The 11,223-nt window shown below is 48.8% G+C and overlaps 2 protein-coding genes across 8 annotated transcripts; both read left to right on the forward strand.

Moving 5' to 3' along the window:
* Positions 1-169: 169 nt before the first annotated feature.
* On the forward strand, positions 170-7,522 carry LOC146220564 (cGMP-dependent protein kinase 1-like). 7 transcript variants are annotated; one of them, XM_084693641.1, is made up of 20 exons: positions 170-368; positions 508-640; positions 767-833; positions 955-1,054; positions 1,600-1,713; positions 3,019-3,124; positions 3,373-3,436; positions 3,841-3,918; positions 4,243-4,337; positions 4,501-4,566; positions 4,756-4,830; positions 4,947-5,043; positions 5,159-5,298; positions 5,384-5,473; positions 5,643-5,784; positions 6,104-6,267; positions 6,520-6,642; positions 6,717-6,779; positions 6,882-6,948; positions 7,078-7,522. In XM_084693641.1, the coding sequence occupies exons 1-20, from the start codon at positions 170-172 to the stop codon at positions 7,174-7,176; spliced, it is 2,082 nt and encodes a 693-aa protein (XP_084549767.1). In that variant the 3' UTR covers positions 7,177-7,522. The 7 variants fall into 7 exon arrangements, with proteins under 7 accessions (XP_084549767.1, XP_084549765.1, XP_084549768.1 ...); XM_084693639.1 differs by having other exon boundaries at positions 170-365; positions 499-640; XM_084693642.1 differs by having other exon boundaries at positions 170-365.
* Positions 7,523-8,797: 1,275 nt separating this feature from the next.
* On the forward strand, positions 8,798-10,085 carry stc1l (stanniocalcin 1, like). Its single transcript, XM_084693784.1, has 5 exons — positions 8,798-8,927; positions 9,052-9,194; positions 9,323-9,430; positions 9,537-9,640; positions 9,800-10,085. Exons 1-5 carry the CDS (start codon positions 8,798-8,800, stop codon positions 10,083-10,085), a joined length of 771 nt encoding a protein of 256 aa, XP_084549910.1.
* The last annotated feature ends 1,138 nt before the right edge of the window (positions 10,086-11,223 follow it).

Raw genomic sequence — 11,223 nt, forward strand, 5'->3', positions numbered from 1 at the left:
ACGTGCAGGTGTGTGTGTGTGTGTGTGTGTGTATAACGTGCAGGTGTGTGTGTGTGTATAACGTGCAGGTGTGTGTGTGTGTATAACATGCAGGTGTGTGTGTGTGTGTATAACGTGCAGGTGTGTGTGTGTGTATAATGTGCAGGTGTGTGTGTGTCCATTCAGAGATATGGGTACCCTGCGGGACATGCAGTTCGCATTGCAGCTGAAGATCGAGGAGCTTCGGCAACGAGACTCCCTCATAGATGAGCTGGAACTCGAGCTGGACACTAAAGATGACCTGATTGGGCAGTTACAGACAGAGCTCGACAAACACCGCAATGCTCTCCAACATCCTGGTCACGCTGAGGAGTCGGAGGGTACAGGTAGCCTATCTTTCCCTACACTACAGCTAAACCGACAACGACACACACACACGCTACGACATAGAGTGTATATGTTGTGATATGGTGGTTTTATGATATGATATGTTTATGATACGGTCTGACGCTGGTATAGACCCTTTAGGACCCGGTTCGTCCACAACGGTGCCTGATGAACCTCAGCGCATCAAAAGGCAGGCCATTTCTGCCGAACCCACAGCTCTGGATCCAGCCCAGCTCACACATGTCACCCTCACCAGCTACAGCAAGAGCAAAGAGTGAGTACACACCAGCTAAGTCCCATTCTGCCTCTCCCACACTCTCTTTCACACACTCTCTCTGTCTTTCTCTCTCTGGCACGCACACACACACACATACCAATGGCTTCCCAATTCCTTCTGTAGGTCTCGAGATCTGATTCAGAGGGCTCTGTTGGAGAATGACTTCATGAAGCATCTCGAACATGGACAGGTAACCAACCAAAGGCTTCCATGTCCACAAGCTGTCTGCCTTTCTCAGTGACTCTCTTTGAAATAGGAGTAAGTGGAAATCGAGCCAGTGAGAGCTGACGTGGCATCCGTTCTTTTCCTAGATTCTGACCATAATGGACTGCATGCACCCTACCAGTCTGGCCCAGGGCTGCTGTGTCATCCAGGAGGGAGATGATGGTTCCCTGGTCTACGTGCTGGAGGGTGAGGTAGCGGGAAGGTTCGAGGGGAGAGGGATGCCAGCAGACAGGGGAGAGGGGGAGAGGGAGAGGAGAGAGGGATGCCGGGAGACAGGGAAGGGGAGAGGAGGAGAGGGGAGAATGGGAGGCGGAGAGACACAGTATATCAGGTGATGTCACGGTGAGCTTCCAGTCTGGCACTTTGATCAAAGTTGTTAAAACTACAGAGGTTCCCCATGAAGCCTCGCTTGGTACGTCCACACACACACGCACGCGCGCACACACACACACACACACACACAGACATACACAGAATCACAGCTCAGGGCCAGCTGGGATGCTATGAGTCATCTGATTCTGACACCTCCACAATCAGACATTTAATTCAAAGAAGCACAAACACAACTACAAAGATGTTGTCGACGACTGTTGCCCTTGTTATCTGATGATGTAGTACCGTACACACACTGCCATCCAATCTGTGTAGGAACTCAATGTGTTTGTGCGTGTTTGTTTGTGCGGGTGCTTGTGTGTGTGTGTGTGTGTGTGTATGTGTGTGTGCGTCTGCAGAGGGTTTGGTAGAGGTGACTAAAGAAGGAAAGAAGCTGTGCACCATCAGCCCAGGAAAAGTATTCGGAGAACTAGCCATCCTGTACAACTGTACCCGTACTGCTACAGTAACCGGTAACACACACATACACAAATATCTATTCACATTTGTTTATCCGGAACAATCTGTGTGTCCAGGAACTGGCTTGGTGTTGTGCATTGATAGTTGAAATTGACGCTTCTATCATCTCTCCCTGTTTTTCAGTTTCTTCCTGTCTCTCATTTGTATGCATGTCTCTTTCTCCATGTTATGAAGGTATTATATATGGGTTTTATAAATTCTTAAAATAATCAATTTCTCTGAGTAATTGATTGGGGTGAGATATGGTGTCTAACCTTTCTGGTGTGTTTGTGTGAGTGTGTGTGTGTGTGTGTGCGCGCGATCGAGATCAGCTTTGATGTGAGCGCTTTAATTGTTCGAAAAATCTCGCAGTTATCGAATCCAACACGAATTAAGGATTCATGTTGCTCGTCACACCCCAGATGGAGAAGGAGAGATGGAGAGGGGGGGGTGGTTCCTCTCTTCCCCTCGTTTACCATGCCCCCACATCATCGACAGCCAGCTGCTCCTCCCTCTGCCCCCACTTGTCCTTCCTCTCTTTCTCCTCTCTCTCCCTCTGTCATTGCCATCTGATCCACTTGATTACGCTCCGGCGGCGGATGGGTGGTGACGTGCGGCATGGAGTTGAACCACGGCGATGGCGGTTTGTTGGGCCGGGGGTGGAATCAGCTTTGATAAGGATCCCGCATGTATGGATGTCGCTTAGCAACATCCAGCTGGCAGAAATCTTTGAAAACCCAAAGCAGAAGCTGACCTCTGACCTTCCTCTGTTTCCTACGCGAAATCTCTCTCAGCCAGAGAAACCCTTTCTCTAAACAAGCTGTTTGATTTTACATTTTCACACTGTGTGTGTGTGTTTAAGTGTCCGCCTTAAGTGGGATTGAAGGGTAATCATCAGTGGAGTGGGGTGGGAAAGAGGTTCAATTATCACCGCTTAACTCTGGATAGAGATTTATTGACAGTTTGACATATATCTCAGTGTGTGTGTGTGTGTATCTGTGCATGTGTGTTTGTGTCGAAAGAAAAAGAGGAAGAAAGGAAGCAGTGGAGACATTCACTGTGTGTTAGTGTGTATGTGTGTGTGCACATTAGATAGGTTTAGCTCGTCCCTTCTAACCCTTTCTATCTCTGTTCTCGCTGCTAGCCATGTCAGTGGGTCCTTATGTTCAATTATGCATTCATGTAGGCAACTTTATTTGGTGCTCAAGTGGTAGAGTGCGAGGGTTTTCTTTGTTTGAGCTGATGCCGAGGTCCTTCACATCTCTCTCTCTCCCTCTGTGTCTCTCTATCTGTGTCTCTCTCTCTCCCCCTGCCTCCAGCCCTGACAGATATAACATTGTGGGCAATCGATAGACAAGGCTTCCAGACCATTATGATGCGAACTGGACTCATTAAACACTCCCAGTACATGGAGTTCATCCACAGGTAAAAGCCGTTGTAAATCCACGCCGTGTATAACCCCTCGACATATGTATCCACACCACACGTATCCAATGGTGGACAGAAACCCTACTTTGTACATTACCCCCCCCCCCTCTCTCTCTCTCTCTCTCTCTCACTCTCTCTCTCTCTCTCTCTCACTCTCTCTCTCTCTCTCTCTCTCTCTCTCTCTCTCTCTCTCTCACTCTCTCTGTCTCTCTCTCTCTCTCTCTCTCTCTCTCTCTCCCCCTCAGTGTTCCTTCGTTCCAGTCGTTGCCAGAGGATGTTCTCAGTAAGGTGGCAGATGTCATGGAGGAGGTGGGGATTTTCGGATTGTCTCCAAGCAAACACACTAAAGTATCAGTGTATAATCCAGACTGGCTCTGGTTACGAGCTGTTCTCTCCATCTGATCAAGCTTGTGTGTGTGTGTGTTGGTGTGTGTGTGTGCATGCCATTACCCGTAGAGACACTGAAACAGCTCTCAAACACACATAACACTCAGGGTAAAATGTTGCACTCATCGAGCGTTCGACATGTTTTTGTTATATAACTCTCACTCTCCCTATTCTGTTCTCTTATGATCTCTCACTCTCTCTCTCTCTCTCTCTCTTTCTCTCTCTCTCTCTCTCTCTCTCTCTCTCTCTCTCTCTCTCTCTCTCTCTCTCTCTCTCTCTCTCTCTCTCTCTCTCTCTCTCTCTCTCTCTCTCTCCCTCCCTCTCAGACTCATTACAGCGATGGTGATTACATCATTCGCCAGGGTGCTGCGGGGGACACCTTCTTCATCATCAGCGAGGGCCAGGTTAGGAAGATCAAGAGATGAATCGCGATCATTGGAATGGTGCAACGATGGTGCAAAATTCGGTCACATCCAGTGCAATACAATACGAGCATACAATGGGCGGGTTTCCCAGATTCGTTAAGAAGCTCTTAACGCTAAGATCTTCTTAAAAACGTTCTAAAAGCGTTCTAGAGCGTTCTTAAGACGCTCTTAGCGTTAAGAGCTTCTTTACGAATCGGGGAAACCCGGCCAATGACGCTTCGAGATTTCTATTTCATCTAGGAAGTAGATATCTTGGGTTGTCCCCCAAAATGTTGGCACCTGACCTCTCACCTCTGCCCTCAGCTGACAGTCAGTAAACAGGAGTCACCCAATGAGGAGCCTGTCTTTATAAGCACACTCTCCAGAGGAGACTGGTTTGGAGAGCAAGCACTGAAAGGGTACGTAAACCCTCCCCCCCCCACACACACACACACACCAAAAAATGACCATGACCACCACAAAATGGTAAACACATACTAATATCGAGATAAGTTGGACAATTTCACAAAGAAATCTTTTCCTTCTTTGTCCTCCGCTCTTTCTCTCCACCGGCCCGACCAGAGAGGACGTCCGCACGGCCAGTCTCACCGCTGTGGGGGACGTCACCTGCCTGGTCATCGATAGAGAGTGAGGCTCGGGAGGCCTGATTGGGTGACCCTGTGTGTCACCCAATCAGGCCAACCAATGGAGATAGTGTGCTGAATGTCAGAAACCAAGTTTTCCCGCCTTTGCTCCCCCTCTGCTTCCTGTCCTTCTTCCGTGAGGCTCCTTGGCATGCCTCACGTGTTCATCTCTGCTTCTCTTCTTGTCCTCCAGGTCTTTCAAGCAGCTTATCGGAGGCCTGGGTGAGGTCAACAAAGAGCAGTATGACAGTGATGAGCTGAAGGCCAAGTGAGTATCGTGGGGGGCCTCCCTCTCTCTGCCTTTGCCATGTTGGAACGATGTTAGGCCAAGCTGGATGTTGGTCTCCAAAAAGTTGAACGGCAGCCCCGCCGGTCTCTCCGCAGGTTGGAGGCAGAGGCTGGGTTCTTCTCCAGCGTGTCTCTCTCGGATTTCCACGTCATATGCACCCTCGGTATGGGCGGCTTCAGTAGAGTGGAGCTGGTACGTGCGCGCGCGCGCGCGGGGGGGGGGGTGTGGACGCGTGGGCGGGTGCTTAACTTCACTTAAGTGGATGCGCCAAAAGGTGTTTTTTCATTCTCGTGTGCATCTGAACCAGGTCCAGTTGAAGAACGACACCAGTCGCTCGTTCGCCATGAAGGTTCTGAAGAAGCGGCACATTCTGGACACCAGCCAGCAGGGTCACATCCTGTCAGAGAGACGTATTATGATGGAGGCTCACAGCCCTTTCACTGTGAGGTATACACGGCGTCTACCCACAAAACACGCGTCGTCACACCTTACCCGCTCTAAAGCAGTAAAGCTTTCGTGCTCTCCTTTTCAGGCTGTACAGAACGTTCCGTGATGCAAAGTACCTCTACATGTTGTTAGAAGCCTGCATGGGAGGAGAACTGTGGACACTACTGAGAGACAGGTGTGTGTGTAGGAAAGAGAGAGAGAGAGAGAGAGAGAGAGAAGCGCGCGTGTGTTTTGTGCGTGTGTGCCTTGCGTCCGTGGCCGCCTGCGTTGAGTTGCGCGCGGAGGCGTGTTCGGCCTCGATCGAAGTTCTCCTTCAGCGTGCTCTGTCTCGGCGCGCTTTGCAGGGGCTCGTTCGACGACGGCATGACACGCTTCTACACTGGCTGCATCGTGGAAGCTTTGGGCTTCCTCCATTGCAGAGGGATCATCTACAGAGACCTGAAACCCGAGAACATTATTCTGGACCGGAGTGGATACGCAAAGCTGGTACGCGGATGTATACACACGCACACACACGTACATGCACACTGACTCGCCTCTTATAGAGCACTTGAGCCATGATAAATCAGGTGCAGTCACGTTTTCTGAAGCTCGTCGAGTGGCTTCGCTCAGCTCTACCAGGAAATGAGGAAGTCTGGAGGTGAGGAAAGTCGACACGTGTTTTGGCCCTGGTCTACGGTCCTCTGTCACGCTCCTGCTGTACATGCACCGTGTCTGGCTGGCTTTCGGGTGAAAGCGTCTGTGAAATGAACGGAATCGAAACGGAATTGGAATGAACCCTAACCCTAACCCCCCCCCCCCCCAGGTGGATTTTGGCTTCGCTAAGAAGGTGGGTCTGGGGAAGAAGACCTGGACGTTCTGTGGGACTCCGGAGTACGTGGCCCCGGAGATCATCCTCAACAAGGGCCACGACACCTCGGCGGACTGCTGGTCCCTGGGCATCCTGGTGTACGAGCTGCTGAGCGGCAGGTCGGCTTGTCCTCAGCGCCGGTCATGGGAGGGGCCTCCACACACCGTCTGTTAGCCACTGACACTATCGCACCAGGACTAATGCTCTTTCTCTGTCTGTCTGTCTGTCTGTCTCTCTTTCTCTTCTCTCTCTCTCTCTCTCTCTCTCTCTTCTCTCTCTCTCTTCTCTCTCTCTCTCTCTCTCTCTCTCTCTCTCTCTCTTCTCTCTCTCCTGTCTCTCTTTCTCTCCTCTCTCTCTCTCTCTCTCTCCAGTCCACCTTTCTCCGGTTCAGACCCAATGAAAACCTATAACATCATCCTGAGAGGCATTGACATGGTGGAGTTCCCCAAGAAAATCGTCAAGAGTGCGGCCAACCTCATCAAGCGCCTCTGCAGGTAAAAGTACACACGCACGCACGCAAATACACACTTAGGAAATTCCCGATGAATTGTGTTGTGTGTGTCTCCAGAGACAATCCTTCGGAGAGGCTGGGCAACCAGAAGAACGGCGTGAAGGACATCCAGAAACACAAGTAAGATTCTCCCCGAAAACCGACCACAAACAGGCTGTTATGGACACGACCGTAGCCATGACAGCCATCAGCAGAGGAGATGACGCCGCTGTTGTCTCTCAGGTGGTTCGAAGGGTTCAACTGGGAGGGCCTACGTCAGGAGACCCTGGCGCCCCCCTTCATCCCCACCGTGAGTGTCCTCCTCCCGCCCTCCACACCGCCAACCTCCACCCTCAGAGCGGGACGCGTCCTCGCCAGACCCACGCGGCCGAAAGACGCGCGCGGGTGACAGCTTTGTGCCTTCTGCTTCCCCCCTCAGGTGAAAGGGCCGCTAGACACCAGCAACTTTGACGTTTTCCCCGACGACAGCGATGACCCTCCCCCCGACGAGGAGTCTGGCTGGGATGAGGAGTTCTGATTGGATGACGAGACGCCGATGGGGAAGGGCGGGACCAGAGACAGGAGGCTGATTGGACGGGAGGGATGCCAAGTAGAGGAACATCAAGGAGTCAACATCCGCTGTTTCCAACTGTGAACAGAAACAAATGCACGTTTTTACAGGAAGGAAAGGTGGAGAATCAGAACATGGACCAGTGCCTCGAGTCAGTCACTGACTAACAATACCACATTTAGAAGGTTTTGATACCCATGCTGTATGTGTGTATGTGCCACTGTTCAGGCTGCAATATCTGGAATGGGGTTCTGCGTTGTCACATTGCTGTGTTTTCTTTGTTTCTTAATATTTCAATAAATACACAAACTCATGACTGGTTTTCACTTTTTCTTTTTTGGTACTGCGTGAGATACCCGATGAATGAAGCGAATGGGAGTCTTGGAGAGAAAGTGTGTGAGAGCGAATGAGGAGAAAGTTAATGAAAGCTAAAACAGGAAGCGTTTCCTCTCTGCAATCACCTCCGAGATGCATATCGCAGCAATAAACCTTTAGCCTAAGGAGGTCAACGGAGGTCAACCTAGGGTCACTAGGTTTCCCACAGATCGTAATGGAATATCCAGCCCCCTCTGATAATGACACACACACACACACACACACACACTGCTTTTTTCACATCCCCAGCTCCGCTAATGATAGGCCTACCTGTTATGCACATACCAGCAGGCTTATGGACTCATATTTGTCAGTGAGTTCAAACGACTTTTTTCTTTATTCCAGATTGGTCAAAAGTTATCTCAACAAGGTAGGTTCCAATGAATTCCTGAACGGAACAATGGACCTGCCCTCTGTCTCACGGGAGCAGTCCAAAAAAGCCCTTTCATATCTGTCTGAAAGGGAGAAGAATGAAAACACTGATAGCGACAGATATAGAGATGGATTCATTCGTCCATATGTTAGCACAGATGGTTCCAATATCCGTACACTTCCTTTGGAGGAAAGACGCATAATAAACCATGAAAATGAGGAGAATTCCAGACCGGAATTCCTCGACCTAAATAAATAAAACTCGACTGTGTGGCTTTTAGGCTAAGTCCAGGCAGTGGCTGCGTTGTTCGCCCAGCCCATGTTTGAGGCCGTTTACACATTGAAAAGTTAACTTTTCCTAAACCACAGTCATGCCAGATTACAGTATTGCATTGTGGATCACCTTTTCTTGTATTTTTTCTAAATCCTACGTGTGCACCATGCTGCCTCTGTTTAACCTACTTTTGTTTCGTTAAATTAAAAGTAAGCAAAGACCTAACACAAAAATACTGTAGGCCTATACTGTATTAGGCTATAATAAATTCCGTATTTAGTTCGACGTGTACATTAATAATAATTAGGTGTCACACATGCAATTAAACGGAAAGTGTGGATGGAAAGAGTCTGGTAATTACGTTCCGTCGCTCCTTAGTCCACGCACCTCCTTTGTAGATTGAACTGATTGTAAAAAACCGCAGGGGGGGTTAATGTGTAATGGAATTCTTAATTCCTAAAGTCCTATAAAAGCGGCCCATGCAGTAACTTACCATCAGAGAGCCAAGCAAACGGACCAGAGAAGAAAGCACACTTGCTATCATCAGCATTTTGGACCATAGAAAAAATGTTTGCGAAATTTGTCTTGATCTCTCTCGGCCTCGCCGTCTCCCTCACCTTGGGGACCGCCGCTTCCTTTCAGTCAGACCCAGAAGAGGCTTCTACCCGCCGGGCCCGCTTCTCTGCCAACAGCCCCTGTGAGTAAATGGTTGCTAAACCACCGTGGAAGCTGTGTGAGATGAATGGCACAAAATAACAGTGTTTTAAAACGTTTAGAGTTGAAGATTAATTGGGTCCTTGTTTCCCTGTGTGTACCCTCAGCGGACGTGGCCAGGTGTTTGACCGGGGCTCTGACGGTGGGCTGCGGAACTTTCGCTTGTCTTGAGAACTCCACCTGTGATACTGATGGAATGCACGAAATCTGCGAACTTTTCCTCCAAACAGCCTCAACCTTCGACACGCAGGTAATAATTATGTCTCTCTGTTTACACATAGGGTCTACACACACACACACACACACACACACACACACACAATTATGCATTACACCTACCAACTACAAAACCAAGTGTGTTTACGTGTGGTTTCGCAGGGGAAGATTTTCGTGAAGGAGAGCCTTCGTTGTATCGCAAACGGTGTCACATCTAAAGTGTTCCAGACCATCCGCCGCTGTGGAGAGTTCCAGAAGATGATTGCTGAGGTAAAACACACTCCCAACAAGGCATGCTGAATCGTGACACCGTTGTTACAGTGGTGATTTGTTGAGGTTGCTGTGTCATGTGACTGTGTTGTGTCATCTGGTGTAGGTGCAGGAGGAGTGCTACTCCAAGCTGGACATCTGCAGTGTGGCTCAAAGCAACCCTGACACCATCGGAGAGGTGGTTCAGGTACCTGCACACTTCCCCAATAAGTGAGTTCACACACACACACACACACACACACACAGACATGTGTTCGAGCACATACACACACCCACAGTCCATACAACTAATATGTACCTGATATGCCATGCATACGAGCCTGAGATGTGTCCCTCTAACACTGTGTGTGTGTGTGTGTGTGTGTCTAGATATTACAGCACTCTGCTCAGGTCTCTCCTCACCTGTGACGAGCAGACGGTGTCTGTGGTCAGAGCAGGCCTGGTGTCCAGGCTGGGACCAGACACCAAGACCCTGTACCTGCTGCTGCAGAACAAGCCCTGCCCCTCCGGGTCCGGCTCCTCCCCTGGCCAGGCGGCCGGCGGCTGGCGCTACCCAATGGCGTCGCCCATTTTCACTATTCAGTCCAGCCAAAACGGACGGGACCCCAACCACCTGTTTGCTAAGAGATCTCTGAAGGAGAGTGAGACAGAGTAGGGGGAAAAGGTCAAACGTACACACACACACATACACACAGACACACACACACACATATACAAGTTAATAGTTACACATTTGACATGCACTATGCCAAATGCTTTTCCATGCACTCTGATGCAGACACACATGCAAACGGCTTTCTTCTCAAAGGCTATTATTCATATGATTAACTGCAAGTTTGTAGTGTTTAGACAATGATATGTGATGATTTGATTCTGTCTATGAATACTACTAAATAATTTGGCATGGAGAATGTGATGTAAATATTTTATCACAACTCAATAACATGGTGTACGTTCCATAACAAAAAAGAATACATTTAAAGTGAGGACTTGAAATGTAAAACTAAACACAAGTATTGGTAATACTGATTCTATTTGAAAAAGATGGGGGATCTAATTATGATTAGCATCATCAATATTTATTTTCTTAAGTTAATTTATGACCCTGTTCTTGTATTTAATCGAGTAGTGTGATCATGCTTGTTGCTGGCCACTGTATTGTGATTGGTCTGTTGTTGCTGGCCACTGTATTGTGATTGGTCTGTTGTTGCTGGCCGCTGTGTTGTGATTGGTCTGACTGAATATGATGTGTTGAAGTTGAGCCCTTGGAGACATACAGAGAAGCTCCCACGCTGGTCGCGGAGGCAGTCTGTGTCCTTGAGGGTTTGGTTGTCTCCGTTTTCATGTCCCAGCGGTCTCTCAGGCCTCATGGGGGGTGAGATGGTGAACTGTTTGAGTTGTGGTGGTATTATGTGGTTATGTGACGCAGTGTGTGTAGAAGATATGCGCCTTTTTTTGAATCGGTGTGGTAGCAGTCAGGTACTCTACCACACTGAGTCGGATGGGCTTTTGTCCTCAATAAATGATATGAAGTTTATGGCTGTGTGTGATTGTATGCATCTCACCCCAACTGTTTGAAAATGTACTGTTTCAAGCTGTTGGTTAAATTGATGCCCACTAGGTAGCAGTGTAGTCAAACAGCGAGAGAGACTGGAAATGTCGATTTCTTTTAGACCACAGCTCTGTACAAATGAATCTAGTAACTTTCCTCTTCCAAGACGACTGTGACATTGTAGAAGAATGATGCTATAGCATAGTATAATATAGCTATAGTAGCTGTTTAAATGAAATGA

The sequence above is a fragment of the Hypomesus nipponensis genome, chromosome 27 (genome assembly GCF_054491055.1).
Source record: "Hypomesus nipponensis isolate SF chromosome 27, ASM5449105v1, whole genome shotgun sequence".
Lineage (NCBI taxonomy): Eukaryota > Metazoa > Chordata > Actinopteri > Osmeriformes > Osmeridae > Hypomesus > Hypomesus nipponensis.